Source organism: Alosa alosa, chromosome 14 (genome assembly GCF_017589495.1).
Source record: "Alosa alosa isolate M-15738 ecotype Scorff River chromosome 14, AALO_Geno_1.1, whole genome shotgun sequence".
Lineage (NCBI taxonomy): Eukaryota > Metazoa > Chordata > Actinopteri > Clupeiformes > Clupeidae > Alosa > Alosa alosa.
In genome coordinates, this window is record NC_063202.1 from 31,906,430 (window position 1) to 31,927,906 (window position 21,477).

The 21,477-nt window shown below is 40.0% G+C and overlaps 1 protein-coding gene across 1 annotated transcript in view; it reads left to right on the plus strand.

The window, feature by feature from the left end:
• LOC125307080 (transient receptor potential cation channel subfamily M member 1-like) overlaps positions 1 to 21,477 on the plus strand; it is a 193,947-nt gene that overhangs the window by 84,609 nt on the left and 87,861 nt on the right. Inside the window, exons 15-17 of the mRNA XM_048262850.1 lie at positions 15,053 to 15,082; positions 15,200 to 15,489; positions 16,002 to 16,230. Coding sequence (XP_048118807.1) covers positions 15,053 to 15,082; positions 15,200 to 15,489; positions 16,002 to 16,230 — 549 coding nt within the window. The remainder of the gene's footprint in view (positions 1 to 15,052; positions 15,083 to 15,199; positions 15,490 to 16,001; positions 16,231 to 21,477) is intronic.

A 21,477-nucleotide genomic window follows, 5' to 3' on the forward strand; every position in this document is an offset into this window, starting at 1 on the left:
CACTCTGGTGGGGAATGGTTGTTGTATAGCCTACAGCGGACACCATTTCTGGTGAGTGTTGTAGTGTAGCTTACTTCACGATCGAGCTAGCGCATAACATACGTCACGGCCAAACGTTAGCGATTGGGTGAAATCAGAGCCATAGAAAAAGAGAGTTGCGACACTCTTTGAAGTAGCCGCCACGCGGTCATGTGGTTCACGTACGCTTCAACAGTTCCAAACAGCTCTTTGCGTGTAGTGTTATTTCAATGGGATAGACAGCAGCAAGTGCGTTATTGGACGGGAAACATGACAACAAAACAAAAACGAGTGTTATTACGTGTTAGCATGCTTACATTATAGTGTCAATTACATATTGCGAGTATAATTGGTCTGCAACATCGATCTAAAATATGTTCTTTGGTAGTTCTAACATTGAACGTTTGTTTCCTTGCTGGACATAAGCTGTTATTGGATTCCTACATTTGCCTGTATCACGCTACATATACTTTACTTTGTCAAAACGTAGGCTATGCATTTTGTATCCCTTTGTTAGACAGGTGATATTTTTGAGATATGTGCTTCCTAGAGGCATTTTTTAGTAAAAGTTGGGAACAGGACTTTTTAACATAATTAAGGTGTGCTGAATCCAACTAGCCCTGTTCCCAAGCTGAATTTTGAGATAATGACCATCTAATTAGCATAAACAAAATGGTTACCAAAATGGCGATTTTGGGCACTTTCATTGGGCGGATGTCATTATACCATGTAAATTAATTCATATTGTTCACAGAAATCTCCCTTGGCCAATAGATCAAGGATACAGGCTGTGAAAAAAAGAAAACAAATCTAGTATTATGCCTATGTTAATTACCTGAAAAAACCTTTGAAAAATGTAATTGTTAAAATTTTATAACTGAGCAGGCACACGGTATTTGAAGAATGAGACTTATGTTTTTTGAGGGTCAAGAAAGATGTGTAGTGATGAAATGTAAAGTTTAAAATTGTGGCCTACTGGTTAGGTCTTTGGGCTTGAAACCAAAGGGTTGCCGGTTCGATCCCCGACCAGTAGGAAAAATGTGGGTGGTGGAAAGGTTGAGCACTAGTCTCCCATGCCCACATCCACCGCTGAAGTGCCCTTGAGCAAGGCACCTACCCCCTCACTGCTCCCTGAGCATCACTGTAGCAAGGCAGCTCACTGCTCCAGGTTAATGTGTGCTTCAATGTGTGACCTGTGTGTTCACTAATTCACGGATGGGATACATGCAAATTCCATGGGAGACCAAATTCCATGTATACCAAAGTATACTTGGCCATAAAACCTGATTTACTGTACATTACATTTTACATAATTGAAGCGAATTAGGTTGGTAATGTATGTAGTCTCGGAGTAAGTTACACTTTACGGTAAGGGTACATGAATTAATTCATGATTTATGTATTACTTCATTCATTAATATCTAATTAATCATCAGGAATTTGTTCATAGTTTGTCATTTGTAGAGTTCATAGTTTGTCATTTGTGACCTCATACATGAACACATTACTAAAGTATTAGGTACGATGGGCACATCATTATGAATTATGATGTATTAACCATGATCATGACTTTATTTTTCTGCCAAAAATGTGGTCATCACCGCTCAAATTCTGATTTGAACATAACTTTGGAGTTCTCTAAACACATGTCATTATTCACTACTTTAGTTGAGGGACCACAGACATGATGAATGCATGAGCAATTATCCTAAAATTCATGATGATCATGCTTAAAAAAATCATAAATCATAATGATATACCCATCACACCTAATGCTTTAGTTGATGTGTTGTTCATACATGAGGTCATCATGAATGAGAGTATATGAATTCATGTCAATTCCTGATGATTCATAGGATATAAAGGAATGTATAAATTAATGCATAAATCATGAATTAATTCATTCATGAATTCATGATCATTCATGTACCTTTACCATAAAGTGTTACCCATATTTCTTCATAACCTTTGTGTTAGTAAAATGATTGAATGTCCTGTGAATTAATAGCTAGATGAATAACTTTGAATTAATAGCTAGATGAATAACTAGTGCAAGTTCAAGTTACTTTATTTGTACCCAGAGGTAGATTTTGTTTGCAGTATAGAGTGCTTCAAGAGAATTGCCAGAACAGGAGCACAGAGGATGCCATCTTTACGGCAATTCACTCTGCCATGTCCCTCCTTGACAATAGCAACACCTATGTGAGAATGCTGTTCATTGACTTCAGTTCAGCATTCAACACCATTATCCCCTCCAAACTGATTACCAAACTCAGTGAACTGGACATCAGTACCTCCCTCTGAAACTAGATTCTGCCAACAACCAACCAATCACCAACAACAACCTGGCTCTCAACAGCAAGAGGACCAAAGACCTCATTGTGAACTTCAGGAAGTCAAAAGCTAGCATACAAAGCCCCATCCTCATCAACAGGACTGAGGTGGAGCATGTCACCAGTTCATGTTTCTGGGTGTCCACATCTCTGTGGACCTCTCTTGGACCCTCAACACCTCTACCTTGATCAAGAAGGCTCACCAGCATCTCTTCTTCCTGAGGAGACTAAAGAACACAACCTCTCTCCTCAGATCCTGGTGAACTTCTAAACCTCTACCGCTGCACCATTGAGAGCATCCTCACCAACTGTGTCACAGTATGGGGGCAACTGCTCTGCCTCCGACTGGAAAGAACGGCAGAGGATGGTGAAAACTGCTCAACGCATCACTGGTCCCCCCCGGTGCCTCCTTGCCTGTGCCTGTTGAGGTGTCCATGTCGATGGCAACCTTCACAGGGACAACAAGGAGGCGAACATTTTGCCCCTATCCCACCCATAGTATTCTATTATAAATGTACACACTTTATTACACTTAAACATAGCGATATTCTACTGATATTTATACTGTTCATACTGCACATACACTCATATATTTTCAGTACTCTGCACGATGACAATGAAGTTGAATCTAATCTAGATAATCTAATCAAATGAAACATGTGACTGCTGGCCATCTTTCCCATTTGGAATCAAGGATATGATGCTAGCTTGTTACAGGTAGTTAACGGTTGTTCGTGATTAGTTCAAAGGAACTCCAATGATTTTAAACTCCAAACATGTGTCCACCCACCACGAAAAAGATGTTTACCAATGATGTCAGGCCACACTTTTTGCCAAATGATGTCAGGCCACTCTTTGCCAAAGAGGACCGTAAACATAGTCAAGAGTATAATAAGGCTAATTAGCATAAAAATAGTTTTTTTGGCATTTTTATATTTTTCATAGCCTTTACTTTTTATTTATTGCCCACGGGAGATTTCTGAGATGCACAGATGTGAACAATATTAATTTATTTACATGGTATAATGATGCCTGTCCGAAGAAAGTGCCCAAAATCGCCATTTTGTTTATGCTAATTAGATGGTCAAAAACTCAAAATTTTGCTTGGGAACAGGGCTAGTTGGATTCAGCACATGTTAATTATGATAAAAAGTCCTGTTCCCAACTTTTACTAAGAAATGCCTCTAGACCCATATACAAGGACTTTTTCTTGAAATAGCACTTGTCTATGTGTGTGGACATTAGATCCAGTGTCCTTCTCAGTTCGTTTGGTGAGATGAAGATGAAGGTTTCTTTTTTTTTTTTATTTGGGAGACTTTCCAAAAAACGTCCGTCTGCTAAAACACTTTGGATACCAGTGCACGTTGGCGCAATTACTGTATGCTACTGTACGCGCGCTATAGCTTGCTCGATGTCTGTCCAGCTGCACGGGAGGTTTAGACACAATTCAGATTCAGTTCAGAACAATGTATATGAAATATATTTTGGGGGAAACGTGTTGCTTCTGGTAATTTGACGTTAGCAGTTGTGTTGTCATGCTGAAAGTGCTATATTTTTCAGAGACAGTATAGTTTTCTTTCCGGTACGGCGTACCCTCTCCAAATATTTTAGTGGTACTCCGTACCGGCCAGTACCGGCTTACTTTCACCCCTGCTCGTGCCACACTCGCCTACGCTTGTGCCACTGTCCCGTTTGGAACAGTGATAGTGGCACAGGACTGGGCTGGCAAGGACAAGAGCCACGCACCAGTAACAACAACAATAAATTATAATAGTCTAGGTTTTGCTCCTACTGCTTCCCCTGAAATTCATAACTGAAATCCCCTCGTTCACGAGTCGTGGACACACTAGCTTCATGTCATGTTCAGGCCACGGTTCAGTTCATAACGCCATAAAACTCGCCATCTAGCAAGCTAATCTATATCAGGTTTAAAGACAATAATCACATTCATGTTGCTCCATTTTTCACCAGACGAGCGTTAATCACAAACCCATTGATAATAACCAGCACATCTGAATATAGAGTTGCCATGCTGAATTAACTGTATTTTTTCAAGATAAAGTTCGTGTTCCCCCTCATAGCATGTCTAACATAAACACTATTATGTGAATGAGCTGACTAGCTAACGTACGCTAACACAATCAATCAGGTTTGAAATATATAGCATTATAAACATAATAAAAACCTGTTGACAACCAACCTATTGTCTAAAGTTGCCCTACTACAATAGGCTAACCAAATGTGTTTTGTCTGAAATTCATTATTGACGTAGGAACATTATCTTTAAGCTAACCTCCCTCCACATCAAGGTTTGCAGGCTAACTTTTAGCTTCGAACTTTCGGTTAACATTTAAGCTATAAATATCAGTTAAACAAGCAGCACAAAATCCTCAAAGAACAATACCAGTATCTACTAGTGCAGTTGGCAGGGGCGCCTGCAGGAATTAATGCTATGGTGCGACACCCACTGACACCCACTGACCCAAAAAAAAAAAAAACATTTCACGCGTGGACAATATTTGTGTTGTTTAGGTCCGTGCATTGGTCAGCAAAAAAGTAGCATACTGTAGCAACATTCACATGCAATAATACAACAACAACGTCTTCAATGACGTAGTTTTGTTCTAGCTTACCGTGACGTCTGGCTTTAAACAGCTGTCTAATGCAGTCTAACGTTCTGACAAGCAATTGCCTACCTTGTTCTTGCCCATCTGGAATAACTCCTCTAGCTTTGCTGCATCCATCCTTTCTGTTTTCGTTGTTTAAACTTGTGATATCCATGATGAGTATTGAGTTAGTGAATTAACTCAACAATGTGTGCTGATAACCGTATATAGATAGCCGAGTAAAAGAAAACAACAAGTAGCCTAGTTGCGTGCCTGCGTGTGTATTCTCTCTCTCCTGCTCAAACAAAATGTGTGCGCGTTAATTTTGATAAGGTATTCACTAACTTCAATAGAAAATTGGGAGTGTCGCCACTCTGTTTTTCTGCCGCTCTGGGTGAAATCAGATCCAATCATTTCAAACTTCTACAGATAGTCAGGGGGCCTATGTGGTTTCTGTGGGTTTGAAATGTTAATTTTTGGAGAGTGGTTGGACTGTCTTTAGAGGTCATTCAACATGGAGAAAAATGATGTATCCATTTTTTTTACCTGTTTCAACCCTATTTTTTTAATTGTATATTTCACTGTAATTAACACCATACATTTCGCCTAAATCACTGGCTATGTTAAATAAAGTTCACAAAACAGTTTGTACGTGTATGTTAGTATTAGGGCTGTCAAAATAACTGATTAATTTCGATTAATTAATTTGAGAAAAATGACCTTTGACCCCGAGCCATTCTAGTCAGTAAAAATTAGACTGTAAAATGAAGGAGAGAGAAGAAAACGTGCTGCCTGGATCATTGATTGGAACATGTACTTTTTAAAAACGGCCTGATGGTGTTCAAAAAAAATAAAGTGTTGAAAATAAAGTCCTCTGCAATGTCTGCAGCAAGGAATTTGCATATCACCGGAGTTCATCAACTCTATAGTCGCATATCAATGCAAAGAAATAAGTGTTGACATTGAATTTGTTAATTTATTTTCATTGCGTCCCCTAGGTTATATCTGTGGCCTGAAATGCCTTGTATGTGAAAAAAAAAACTTCTTCCCGAAGCACTTTTGAATTTATTTCCTCAGCATATTAGATCATATCATAGATTATTATGGTTACATTACAGTGAAAATAATAATAAAAGAGTTTTTGAACTTTAATGTCACTAATGCTGATTCATTTGAATTTAAATATTTAAAATACTTTCACAGCAAAAAATATATATGCGATTAATTTAGATGAATTAATCACAGAGTATGTAATTAATTAGATTAATTTTTGTAATCGATTGACAGGCCTAGTTAGTATTATGATTGTATGTCAAACAATTAGAGATACGATCAATAACCAATTAGTTTCACCAAATACACATACTCCATTGCTGAAAGATAGCGAAAACATAACAGAATCACAGATGAGGGCTCGAACAACATTTAATTAATTTACATATACACAACATATTAGATCTCACCTCCACAATTTCCTCATCAAAATCTACAACTAGTCTACTAGACCCTATTCCTACTCACCTTCTTAAGACTGCTCTCCCCTTCCTGGATAATGTTTTGCTCTAGATTATAAATAATTCAATGCCATCAGGGCATGTACCACAGTCGTATTAAGCCCTCCCTCAAAAAACCTAGCCTTGTATCAATACTGGTCCTCCTGGACCTCAGCGCTGCCTTTGACACCATAGACCATGACATACTACTTAGGCTTGAAAATTTGATAGGCATCAAAGACTCAGCACTCGCTTGGTTTAGATCATACCTTCCTAACCGTCAACAATTTGTACAGGTCCATAATAAACCATTTACCCAGATTATGGTAAAATATGGAGTGCCTCAAGGCTCAATACTGGGGCCCCTGTTGTTTAGCAGATGATACACTATAACTCTCCATAAAACCTGATGTATTAACCCCGTTATCCACTTGACACATGTATAAGAGATATAAAGACATGGATGACGAATAATTTCCTGCTTTTGAACTCAGATAAAACAGAAGTCATGGTATTAGGTTCTAAAAAGAGGAGGGATAGATAGGGATAGGTTGCCTGTATTGAAAGAGGACACCTCATGAAGACGTTCTATTGTCTGCTTCTGACAGAAGAAGCACTTATCTACAGTATGCTGACAGCAGCTGATGAACAAGTGTACAAAGTCCCTCTAGATGGACTTGTTGTTGTTGCAGGTTCAGAAGATGGTCTACCACGTCTTTTCTGAAGACACTGAGTCCTGCCTGCTTCACATGATTTCTAGTAGCGAAATCTTAGCATGCTGCAGATGCTCACTGTTACAGGTGGATTTGTAGCAGTTCCTGTGCCAAACTGCTTTGTTCTTTTGTATAATAACTGCACTGTAATGTTGTAATCGTTGGCTGATCTGTGATCACCATCTCAATACTCTCATGGATAAAAACAAGGAATTTGGCATATGAATAGTGAATTCACCGGGTTGGTCAGTTGCTAAAGAACTTTGTTGGCATTTGCTTCGGTTGTGAAGACACAGCTCTGTGCGCAGTTTTCACGGATCATCATTGCCCTTGGACATTTTCAGCTGGTTTGGAAATTGGACTAATTTTAACATCACTTTTCCCCCTTTTTAAATATATTTTCTTTTTTATTTGTTTATTAGGGCCCGAGCACCAAAGGGCGCAAGGCCCTATTGTTTTTGTAAGGATTATTAGGGCCCGAGCACCGAAGGGCGCAAGGCCCTATTGTTTTTGTAAGGATTATTATTATTATCGAGTATTATTATTGTTATTCTACTTTTTTGCTTTCCTGTTTTTGAGGTGGTTAACATGGTCGAAAACTCTTGAAATTTGGCACACACGTCAGGTGTCACACATCGCAGTTAGGTACAAGAGCTTGACCCCGGGCGTTGCCCAGGGACTCGCTAGCGCCCCCTTAGGTGACTGATCCCGTTGATGGCAAATATTTTGAGGTGGTTAACATAATCGAAAAGTCTTGAAATTTGGCACACACATCAGGTGTCACACAAAGCAGCTAGGTAAAAAAGCTTGGCCCCCAATATGGCCCAGAGACTCGCTAGCGCCCCCTTACGCCCCCTTAGATGACTGATCCCGTGGTGGGCATATACTTTCAGCTACACACACCAAATTTGGTAGGTGTCTGTATCTCCCCAAGATGAACGACTTTCGTATGGACAATGCATTAGCCACGCCCAACAGGAAGTGAGGTATTTGGGATTTTGTGCAGACTAATATGTGATGAAATATGTGATGAATCATGATGCCAAAAGAGGTTCTTCCCATGGGTGAAAACGCATGAAATTTGACACACACATTAAGTGATACAGTGAATAGACAGGGATACAAGCTTGGCACCGGCCGTTGCCCAGGAACTCCATAGCGCCCCCTTATGTCACTGTGCTTTGTGGTTGGCATATTGTTTTAGATACACACACCAAATTTGGTGGGTGTAGGTAACTCCCAAAAACAAACAACTTTTGTATTAACATGCCATTAGCCTCGCCCACAGGAAGTGAGGTAATTGAGATTTTGTGCGTTGTGGACATGATCAATTTTAACATACTCCTCCTAGACGGTTGATCCGATTCATGTCAAAGTTGGTATACATGAGGCCGAGATATTTCTGATTCTAAATTGTGAAGTTTTTTTTTTTGATATGTTGTAATTTGACGAAATGGCGAAATTATTAATTTTAATACCCTTCCACATAAACAATAAATGTGTCATAATTCACCATGCATGGCTTGAAATGTTTTAAATTTCACAGGTCATTGAAGACCTTGTCAATGATAATATTCACAGGCCCATAATGCATGTTTGGCATAGCGCCACCAACTGGCAACAGAAAGAATCACAATTTTACTGATGTCAAATGATCAATTTGAACATACTCCTCCTAGAGGGTTTGTCAGATTCACTTGAAATTTGGCAAATATTATGCCAAGATGTTGCTGATGTTAAATTGTGAAGGGATTTTTGACATGTTGAAATATATTTTGCTTTTCATATATCACCACTTAAACAGGAAATGTATCATAAAGTCACAGTGCATTGAATGAATGGTCTGAAACTTCTCAGGTTAATAGATATTATGATTAGGATGATATCCAGACACCCAATGGGCCTGCCTGGCATAGCGCCACCACCTGGTCAAGCAGGAAATGTGCAAGAAATAGACAATGCCTTAAGTGATTGATCTGAAACTTTACAACATATTGGATATCATTATTTTAATGATATTCACATGTGTAATTCACATGCCTAGCATAGCGCCACCATCTGGCCAAGCAGGAAATGTGCCAGAAATGCTCTATACTTTGAATAAATGGTCTGAAACTTCTCAGGTTAATAGATATTATAATTATGATGATATCCAGACACCCAATGGGCCTGCCTGGCATAGCGCCACCACCTGGCCAAGCAGGAAAACGGCAGAGGTTTTCACCAACTGGCAAGAGAAAGAATAACAATTATCCTGATGTCACATGATCAATTTGAACATACTCCTCCTAGACGGTTTGTCAGATTCATTTGAAATTTGGCAAACATTATGCCAAGATGTCAAATTGTGAATGGATTTTGGAATGTTGTAATATATTTGATATGATTTTAATCTCTCACCACATAAACAGAAAATGTGTCATAAATCACAGTGCATTGAATGAATGGTCTGAAACTTCTCAGGTTAATAGATATCATGATTATGATGATATCCAGACACCCAATGGGCCTGCCTGGCATAGCGCCACCACCTGGCCAAGCAGGAAATGTGCCAGAAATGAACAATGCCTTAAGTGATTGATCTGAAACTTTATAAAATATTGGATATCATTATTGTGATGATATTCACATGCGTAATTCACAGGCCTAGCATTGCGCCACCATCTGGCCAAGCAGGAAATGTGCCAGAAATGCTCTATGCTTTGAATAAATGTTCTGAAACTTTTCAGGTTAATAGATATCATGATTATGATGATATCCAGACACCCAATGGGCCTGCCTGGCATAGCGCCACCACCTGGCCAAGCAGGAAATGTGCCAGAAATGGACAATGCCTAAAGTGATTGATCTGAAACTTTATAAAATATTGAATATCATTATTGTGATGATATTCACATGCGTAATTCACAGGCCTAGCATTGCGCCACCATCTGGCCAAGCAGGAAATGTGCCAGAAATGCTCTATGCTTTGCATAAATGGTCTGAAACTTCTCATGTTAATAGATATTATGATTATGATGATATCCAGACACCCAATGGGCCTGCCTGGCATAGCGCCACCACCTGGTCAAGCAGGAAATGTGCCAGAAAATGGACAATGCCTTAACTGATTGATCTGAACGTTTACAAAAAATTTGGATATCATTATTGTGATGATATTCACATGTGTAATTTCCATGCCTAACATAGCGCCACCATCTGGCCAACCAAAAAGTGTACCAGAAATGTTCTTTGCTTAAAATGAATGGTCTGAAATTTCTCAGGTTAATATATATTATGATGACACCTAATGGGCCTGCCTTGCATTGTGCCCCCACCTGGCCAAGCAAGTACATGTGGCAGAAAATCAAATACAAAAACAAATAGCACACGCATCAAATATGTACATTTCACAAACGCACCACGTCGGTGCTTTGTTGGATTCCGACATGTCACGGGTTGCGGCCCGCAGGTGCTCGTGCCCGCCATTGCCGCTTGCGGCTATATTTTGTTTTGTTGTCTGTCTTGTATGTCTTGATGTCATGGGTATGCTGGCGACTACGCCGCTCCATCCGGCATCTTTTGTCTTGTTGTTATGTGTCTTGTTTGTGGAGCGCTTTGGGTTGCACTATGTGCATGTTAAATGCGCTTTAAAAATAAATCTGACTTGACTTGACTTGACTATATGTCTGTAGTGATGGGTCATTCACCAGTCCATGCATATCACCACTGGATTACATAGCCCAAAATCTGTTTCTTTTAGAATATGTGTGCCATCACCTGACTGACAGAAAGACACACTATAACCTAACTAGACTGTGCCACCATGATCTATGAAAATGTGCTTGCTCAAATGTAGAAGGCTAGAAGGTCACTAATATCACCAACCATGAAGAACAGAGCACTATGTGCTTCAGGTTATTCTAAATTCTATAACTGCCAGCTATCAACAGCCAACTGTCACTGCTAGTGTCTCTCTTTCTCTTTCTCTCTCTTACACACACACACACACACACTCACCTGTCTGTTTGTCTATCTGATCCTTTTACCCTTTCTTTTCTTCACACTTACATAAGCTACGGAAGGCCTTACAGACTTCAGCTGGTACTAGCTATGTAAAAGTCTATTAAACTTGATTTAACAGAGATATCTGCACTTTGTGCTCTGAATGGGTGTAGACAAGAACTGGCAGAGCAGGCTAGGCCTACACTCAAGCACACTAATAGGCATGAATTGATAGTATTGATATTGAAGTATTATTTTTTTAAGCGGACAATTTTGAGCGTTTTAGGCACAATTTCTTGTTAAACAGATCAATCATCAGCCTAAAATGTTTTATAATGTTGTATTGTTTATGTGGTCCACTTTTGCACACTAACTTGTAGAATATCTTTGCTTTTTGACACCAAACCCTACCAGCAATGTGAGGTTTATGGACAAAACACCAAATTTGACCTTTTCTGAATTTGACTTTTGATTTGGGTCCTTAAAACTTTCAAAAAAAAAAATGGAGACATGTTTTTTTTTTACTCTTAAGAACCCCTAGAACAAAGATATAATACTCTCCAAAAAATTAACATGTGAATCCCACAAGCCCCAAAAATAGACACATAGGCCCCCCTACTAAGAGTCCACACATCAAGCTTGCAAACGTTATCGTCAATAGCCGAGATCCCAGACCCTTGTAGAAGCGAAGCGTACCAAGGGGATGGCCAATGGCCAGGCTAGGTCTAGACTTAAATATCTATTGAAAACTTCACAATGGAGCGTGCTTTTAGAGCGTGATCTGCAGGCGACCTGTTGGCTATTTTTAGAAGGTGCGCTGGGGGTGCCTCATAGCCGTTCCGCGGGCTACCTGTGTTGGAGACCACTGGCCTAGGCTGTTTTGCATCCATTACAAACAAACATGCAATGTTAAAGTCTGGGATTGGGGAGAGCACTTAGTAGTCTAGGCTAACAAGCATTAAGCCGATCCTTTAAAACTTTATTAGCGGTTTATTTATTTATTTTATTATTAAAGAAAGATGAAAAACTTTCTTTAATAATAAAATAAATAAATAAACCGCTAATGAAGTTTACTTTTGACTATCGAATGTATCGCCTATAACTCTGTGATAAAAGGACGTGGCAGGAAAGTATTTGGCTGAGTTTTGTCTAAATGATGTCTATCTGTCGTTGTTGCACTCGAAGAAAACTGGAATGTTTCATTCGTCCTCCTTTTCAATCGTCCTGGTTGTAGCATACCCTTTCGAGTGGTCGTTCTCACTCCAAACTAGTTCTGATGGACGTGTCAAGATGAAATGTCGAAATTAAAGTCAATATGATATGTCAACTTTATTCTCAAAATGTCGAGTTTAGATTACATTAGATTAGATTCAACTTTATTGTCATTTAGCAGAATACAGGTACAGAGCCAATGAAATACAGTAAACAACTGGAGAGACGTCGAGCCTTGCGTTGTGCATGCGTCGTCATCTTGGATCCACTTTAATGTCGATTAAAGTCGACATGATATTTCAACTTTATTCTCGAAATGTCGAGTTTAATGTCGACATGTCGAGTTTAATCTTATCTTTGCACTAAATGTCTTTAGTAATAGAGTTTTGGGGGGTGAAGGTGCATAGAGGCCATGTTGGTGAAGTGCATTGCCTATTATTTTCTCTGTAACAATTGTACCTGCTGTCTCCAAGTCTTTCTGGAGCTTTTTCCAAGTGGTCCTCAGCTCTTGGGCTAGGCTACTCTTCTGACTCCCTGGTCAGAAATCTTGCGAGTAGCTCCTGTGCATGGCTGGTTGATGAAGGAGTGATGTTTCCTCCACTTGTGTAAAATGTGCTCACTAGAAGATTCTGAAATATATTTGTATCCAGTTCTATTGATTGTCAAACAGTAAGGTTGATTTTACCCATCATGTTTCAAGTGTGAAACCTTTTTATAGCCCATCAGTACTAACCCAGCTCATATTAATTTGCACAGATAGGAGGTATAATTACTCTCTAACTACAGATGTCAGCTGTTCTTTGCCTTTGCGTACTGCTTTATCTTAGTGTGTTCTAAGTGCTTTTTCTCTTGTCTCATTTCACTTCATTGCACTTTATTTATGGACTTTAAAGGTGCTCTAAGTGATGTCACACGGTTTCTAAGCTAAAATATTTTTGTCACATACAGCAAACATCTCCTTACAATCTGCTAACTACCTGAAACGTGGCCTCTGTAGACAGCCCAGGCTCCATGAACCATGAAATATAACAAAATTGTCCAGCCATTCACCGACGAGATGCGCATTCAGGACAGTTTCAATTGCACGGGAGGGAGGGATGAGCTAGCTCTCTGTTTTGTTTGAACATCAACATGAGTGACGTTACCCAACATCGCTTATAGCACCTTTTAATGTTTGTGAATTCTTTATATAACTAGGCTGGTACAAAATATGACCACCGCCCAGTCCAGCACATTTTTTCCACAAAAATAAGTCACGCTTGTCAAATTGTGTTCATTTCCTACTTTGTTCCATTTTTTGTGTTTGTAATTGAGTGTGTGGTTGCTTTTGTGTATATGTGTTGTGTGTGTGTGTTTTTGTGTGTGCGTGTGCTTGTGTATGTAGATGTGTTTGTATGTGTGTGTGTATGTGTATGTGTGTGTGTGTGCATGTGTAGTGTATGTGTGTGTTTACGTGTCTTTGTGTGTGTTTTTATGTGTGTGTGTGTGTGTGTGTGTGTGTATGTGTCAATATGTACATAAATGAAGCAAATCAGGGAACCACCTACTCTTTGTGATAAGTGCCATGGGATCTTTAACAACCATGAGTCAAGACCTCAATTTAACATTCATGCAAAGGAAAACAACTCCTGCAGTACAGTGTCCCTGTCACTGCAATAGGGCATTGGGATTGATACTTGTTTGGTGGCTTTTGGCCACAGGGAAGATTGCCACCTACTGGCCAGCCACCAACACCACTTCCAGCAGGAACCTACTCTTCCAAGGAGGCAAACATACACAATAAATTGGTCATCCTAGGCCCCTAGGAAAATACATTCACAGAAAACTCTGTTAGTGTACAGTCACTAAATGTACACATAAATTAATTTATTGTATGGCCCCCCATGAACAAAACTCCACAAAACTTGCCATGCATTCAGAGGGTGTCATAATGGTCCTATTTTAATTTCGTGCAGTTTTGACCATGTCAGCTAGAGATATTGTGATTATAACACCTAATTTTTTGCTTTTTAATTTTTAACTAGGTGACGCTATACAAGAAATGAGTGGTTATGGGATGGGTTGACAAGGCCCGTTAAGACTAACATACAAAAAAAGGTGGTCCTCTTAGGCCCTACGGTTCTCAAGATATTCACAGAAAACTATGTCCGGCCACCTATAGGCCAGTTGGTGTACAGTAACATGAATTAATTTATTGTATGGCCCCCCATGAACAGAATTCCACGAAACTTGGCATGCATTCAGAGGGTGTCATAAGGGTGGCGCTATACATGAAATGAGTGTTTATTGAATGGGTTTACATGGCCCCTTAAGATCAACATACAAAAAAATGGTAGTCCTCCTAAACGCTATGGTTCTTGAGATATTCGCAGAAAACTGTGTCCGCCCTGACCTCCTTTCGGATGGTTCCATGCTATCCTTGTGGGGCTACATGCCCACCAAGTTTCGTGCACCCCGGTCTTTCAGTGTCCCGGGAATCCTTCGCTGCGCGGTGGTCATAATAATATTATTTGTGGATTTGGAGTTTAATACTAATGTCTGGTGAAAATTTAATTTAAATAGCTTCAATATGTAACAACATGTTGATGTGTTCATTACTTATTTCCCCCACTGTACATGTAAATCCAATAAGATTAGCATTAAATCTGTTTACATTTTTTATGGTTTTACATTGATTTTTTTTTTGTTTACAGCCAAAAGCATTGAAACTTCTTGGGATGGAGGTAACGAATATACACAGATAAACTAACATATATTCTTCATTTATGTAGCCATAGAACTTCATGTACCTCAACATACTGTTTAATGTATTTGAATGAATTATGTAAAAACTGCTGCAGGACGACGACCCACATCCAAAAGGGAAGAAGAAAGGGAAGAAGAGAGAGGAGGAAGTTGACATTGATGTAGATGACCCAGAGGTCAGCCGTTTTCAGTATCCCTTCCATGAACTTTTGGTGTGGGCCGTGCTAATGAAGCGCCAGAGGATGGCACTGTTCCTGTGGCAGCGTGGTGAGGAGGCCATGGCTAAGGCTCTGGTGGCCTGTAAGCTATACAAAGCCATGGCACACGAGTCTTCTCAGAGTGAACTGGTTGATGACATCTCACAGGACCTGGAAAACAACTCCAAGTGTGTGCATTTTCATGTTTAAGACCAATGAAATTAAGAATGCATGCATATGTGCTATGTCTACTCTCACATACAGTATTGTACCTACAGGTTAACATTATGTACATCTAAAGTGTAAGATTGGCGAAAATTACCCCAGTGTCTTTTTCTGCATGAAAACGCCTGCATCAAATAATCCGTGAAGACAGTATTTTTTGTTGATCAACCACATACACAATAGCCCCAAATAACAGTGGATTAGCTATGGGCGGTGAGACAAACGCTTCCCAAATAGCATTTTTTAACCATTAATATTATTCAAAACGGTACCAACAAGACTGTTAAGAAGACTTACCAACTGTCCCCCTACCAGCTCCTCTTTGATGGTCTTGTATTCAAACCTTCTGTCCTCCTGTATGAAAAAAATCAATAAAAAGTTATGCAGATCAGTGAAAAGTGAACAAAAGCTATAGCATTCCTAACTGATGTTGTCATTTGCTCTTTGCCAAACCTCTCTCCCCTTCATCTCTTAGGGAATTTGGCCAGCTTGCATATGAGCTGTTGGACCAGTCCTACAAGCACGATGAGCAGGTGGCTATGAAACTGTTGACATATGAGTTGAAGAACTGGAGCAACTCCACTTGTCTGAAGCTGGCGGTGGCAGCCAAACACAGAGACTTCATTGCCCACACCTGCAGCCAGATGCTTCTCACTGACATGTGGATGGGTTGCTTTCGGATGGGGAAGGTTAATGGCCTGAAGGTGAACAAGCACAATGTTACTTTTCCACATACATGACATGAATATAAACATTCGTTCACTGCATAATTACATTTCAACCATTGACAATTCAGTCATAATCAATAATGCATAAAAGATTACTTAATGTCCTCTTACATGTATAAATATTTCAGTATAAAAGATGATAAAATATTGTAATTGTATTGTTGTGTTCACATATTAGATGGGGAAAAATACAGAGAGATTTATAGATATCTACTTTTGTTATCCTGTAAATCAGAATATACCGTCAATAGCCTTAAAAAACTATTTTCGCCATGTTTTTAGGAATAAAATGTCATATAAATCAAGCTAGGAATAATATATCAACAACCCCCCTGTAAAAGTCTTGTAAATATAGCTAGGTATAAGACTGAAAAGTCTGGTGTATGTATGTCATGATCCAAGGATGGCAAGACGCAAGTGCGAGGCAACTTAGAAGTTTTAATCTTGGAACTGGCTTCACAATGACACTTGAAACAAGTCACGAACAACACCAGCAGTCTATCTCAGTGTAGCAACCAGTAGACTTTGCAATGTGCAAGCCAAACTAAGGGGTTCAAATGTAACTGAAAATAAGTGGATACAGGTGCAGGTAAACAATACAGGTGTTGACACTCTAGTGAATACAGGTGCAGGTAAACTATACAGGTGCAGGCAAACAAGTGAACACAGGTGCAGTTCATGAGTGATCAGTGGGCGATGCTGAACGTTGAAATGTCATTGGGCTTGACGAATGGGGCAATGATGTAATTGCAGTCGTTACAATGTAAGTGCTTCTGAAGTGGAGATTTCGTTCTCAGAGTGGGAGAAGAAACTCATTTTGAGAAAACAGCCTTGAAACACAGCCAAAGAGATTCCGTTCTCCTAGACTAGACTCGCCTTTGAACTTTCGTGATTGGTTGCTGATACAAAGGAAGTGTCCGTATTTGAATTGCACAGCGTTATGCAGGAAAAACAGAGCTTTCCAACTGTACTACACATGATATGTATATGGTCGCGGTAGTGCATCAAACATCAGAATGCCAAATTTTGGTGAATTTTGGAGAAATGTACAGGCATGAGTAGACAAAATATAATGAAATAAATACATGCAAACTACAAGGTAGCAAACTAGCCCGAAATCTTGAAATTGGCCAGCGTGTGAAAAAACAATGTTTTCAGCTGCCATGTCTCATCTTGAGTATACTTTACATTGCCTTTGTATTTATTAGATTCGATTTGATTAGATTCAAATTTGTCATTGTGCAGAGTACAAGTGCAAAGACAACGAAATGCAGTTTGCGTCTAACCAGAAAAGCAGAAAAGGGCAATGTGGTATACAAAGAATAGACAGGTGGTGCATAGACAGGACAAGATATAAAGTGCAGTGTAGGCAGTAGTATACAGTTGGTTTACAGAAGGTGGTTTACTTAAGCAATAAGCCCCGAGAGGCCATTACAATGATTCTACAACAGCTAAGGGGCGTTGTTAGGCACGACGCGCTAGCTGAAAAACTTTCCTACGACAAAACCCATCACAAATGAGCGCATTCCAAATAATGTAAGAGGAGGAGACACGCACAAAATGCCCCCTACGCATTCACTCACACACAAAGGAGCATAGAGAACAGCTCAACACTGACAAGTAGCGTCAATATTTTGGTCGTTAATGACTTATCACAAGCCTCCTTAAAAGTCATCCATGCATCTCTACATGTGTATCGTCGGACTAATGGGATGTCGGACAAATGGGCTTCTTTTTTTCAGACTAATGGTATGTCGGACTTATGGGATCTCTCCTCAATGGGTCATTAACGGACTAATGGGATGTCAGACTAATGGGATGTCGGACTAATGATACGGAACCGCTATTGACAGGGTGGAGTTAAGTGCTGTAGAGATGGAATCCTCAATGCTCCTGTTCTGATGGTAGGCAAATTGGAAGGGGTCCAGTGAGAGTGGTAAGCAGGTCCTGAGGTGTGCCAGGACCAGCCCCTCAAAGCACTTCATGATGATGGGGGTGAATGCAACTGGACGCAAGTCATTAAGGCTAGTTGCAGTGGAGTGTGTTGGCACCGGCACGATGGAGGTAGTTTTAAAGCATGCGGGGACAGCTGCCTGGGCTAGTGACAGATTAAATATGTCAGTCCAAGACTCAGTCAGCTGCACTGCACAGGCCCTGAGTATGCATCCGGGGATACCATCAGGACCAGCAGCCTTATGTGCATTAATCTGAGTACCCAGAAGTTTGCATCATGCTGAAACCCGTTGCATGGGTTCAAAAGTCCATACTGAAACCAATGCGAAACAGCTGCCAATACAAACGTAATTGAAGCATGTTTAGAGTCGATTTTTGAAGAAATTGAAGTTCGTAACAACAGTTGCTTTAAACCTCTCCAGAAGTTATGTCTCATTTGCCTAAGCAAAGGCTAACCAGAGATGGCTACAAAGGCAAACTAAACACCATCGTTTTGGTTGTTAGTTCGCTGTCGGCGGTATTTTCATGAAACACCCAGTACATGTGCATACTCACAAGGTCTGCCACCTCTCCGCGATTGGCTATTGAAAAAAGCTTTGTTCGAAATTAGAGACATTCCCCCCGCCCTATACCCCCCTGAATCCAGGCGTATTCCTCTAGATTATATGTGCATTAGTCCTGCTCAGTGCCGCACACACATCGGTGGGGGAGAGTGTGAGGGGCTGGTGAACTGCAGAGACCACAGCCTTGATGGCCACCTCTTTGTTGTCCCTATCAAAGCGGCCATAAAAGTGGTTCAGCTCATCAGGCAAGGATGTGTAAGTGATGGGGAGGGTGGAGTTAGTAGTAGTAGTTTTGTAATCTGCGATGGACTGGATGCCTTGCCACATGCGTCGGGGGTCAGAGTTGTTTTTGAAGTGATCCTACGCAGCTACACAGATGATACCCAATTGTATATTTCTGTGGAGCCAACTAACCCAGATGGCCTTTGCTCCCTCACTGCATGCCTAACCTCCATTAATCAGTGGATGAGCAAAAACTTTTTGAAACTAAATGATGACAAAACAGAGGTACTTCTGGTTGGACCAAAACTAAAGCGAGATATTATTCTTAGTAATCTGGGGAACTTGGCACACCAGGTCAAACCAATAGTAACAAGCCTCGGTGTCATCTTAGATGCAGAGTTAAGTTTTAAGCCCCATATCAGTAAAGTTACTCGGACAGCCTATTTCCACTTGAGAAACATTGCCAAAGTGCAGCCCTTTTTAACTCAACAAGATGCAGAAAAACTAATTCACGCCTTTATCACTAGCAGGTTAGACTACTGCAATGCACTTTTCAAAAAAAAAACATCTAAAGAAATTGGCACTCATACAGAACTCTGCGGCTAGACTTTTAACTAAGACTAAGAAGAGAGAACACATCACCCCTGTGTTGGCTGAACTGCACTGGCTCCCTATTTCCTATAGAATTGATTTTAAGGTTATGTTAATTACTTACAAAGCTGAATGGCATAGCACCTTCATATCTCTGAGCTTTTAATATCTTATCAACCACAAAGGAAACTTAGATCATCCAATTCTAATCTTTTAATCGTACCCAAAGTGCTCCACAAACAAAGTGGAGAAGCTGCGTTTATCCATTATGCCCCAAACTATGGAACACCCTGCCTCTGTACATCAAGCAGGCGAGTTCAGTAAATATTTTTAAAAAGATCTGAAAACATACCTGTACAGGAAAGCTTTTAGTTAACTCATCTTATCCTGTAGACTACATTTTCAGATTATTCTACATCTGCTACTATTGAGGCTTAGCCAGCCAGAAGCAGATGGGCTCCCCTATTAGGTCAGGTTCTGCTCAAGGTTTCTTCCTGGAATGTGGGAGTTTTTCCTTGCCACAGTTGCCATATGGCGTGCTTGTGGGGGGTAAGAGGGTTTAGGCTGCCAGTCTTATGACGTCATTTTCTATATTTTTGATATGTTGCTGAGTAGATCATAAACAGCAAAGAAAAGTGATTGATAATGACTGACTGACTATTATTGTGTTACATGCTTCAAATGTAAAGCACTTTGAGCTGCATTCTGTGTATGAAAGGTGCTATACAAATAAAGCTTATTATTATTATTATTATTATTATCCTTGATCCTTAGCTTGTGGTTGTGCTTGGGCTTTTTGATGCCCCTTTTCGTCCTATATAGGCAGGGGCAGACCTGCCATTAGGCATGGTCAGGCAATTGCCTGGGGCCTCGTCATCCCCATATGTTTTTTTTTTTTTTTTTTTTTTTTTTTTTTTTTTTTTTTTTTTTTTTTTTTTTTTTTTTTTTTAATAAATGATCACGCATCCAAACAATATATTCTAATCCATAATAAAGATTGAAAAAAAATATTTTGCCTCATGATTGCTCATAAACTCATCATAAAATCAAATGACTGCAGTGCAGGTCCGCTTCCTGTCACCATAGCAGCAACTAGCTAGCACTAGTCTGAACGAGGTCTTGGTGAGGTGGAGTTGAGCGAATGACAGCAGCCATGAAACGTTTCCAGTGATAAACGAAAAAGAAAGAGGGAGGAGGAAGAATTTAGAAAGAAATTGCCTAAATTAACCAACTTCTTCCAGTCGAAGAATTCTTCCATGGAAGAAAGTAATTTGGACAGTGATGAAACAACATCTGCAACATCTGCTGAGCTAGGTGGTGTAGCTAATGCTAGCTGCAGTAGCTGTGGCACTGATGCACCACCACCGGCAACTTGCACTACATATTCTTCTACTGATGATGATGATGATTATGATGTTGATCTAAGTGAAACAATCGTGAGGGACAAGATCACTGTCACTGCCGAAGTCCGCACTGGTGCTGGTGGTGTTGCTACGGACACCATTTCAGTAGCAGAAGCTTTGGGTACAACGAAACCAGTAACGTGAGTAGCCCTAACACGATACCTAGCACTACAGTGACGACCCTGCGTTATGGCAAGACACTGTAAGAGATGCAGAGCGAGTTGAAATCGTTAAAAAAGGCCCCGTGCAAATTAATAACTTTGAATTCCCCAAAAATGCAGATAAACCACCCAGAAGATTCACGGTTGAACATTATTACATGACCATGAAACATTTAGAAAAAATAAACAGAAAATGGCTTGTTGATTCGGTCAGTGCATACGCTGTTTATTGTTTTGGATGTCGGATGTGAGGTGGAAGATAGAACACCTCATTTAGTTCGCACGCACACACTCTGTAACACCTTTGTAATACTTTCAAAGGTTTTTACT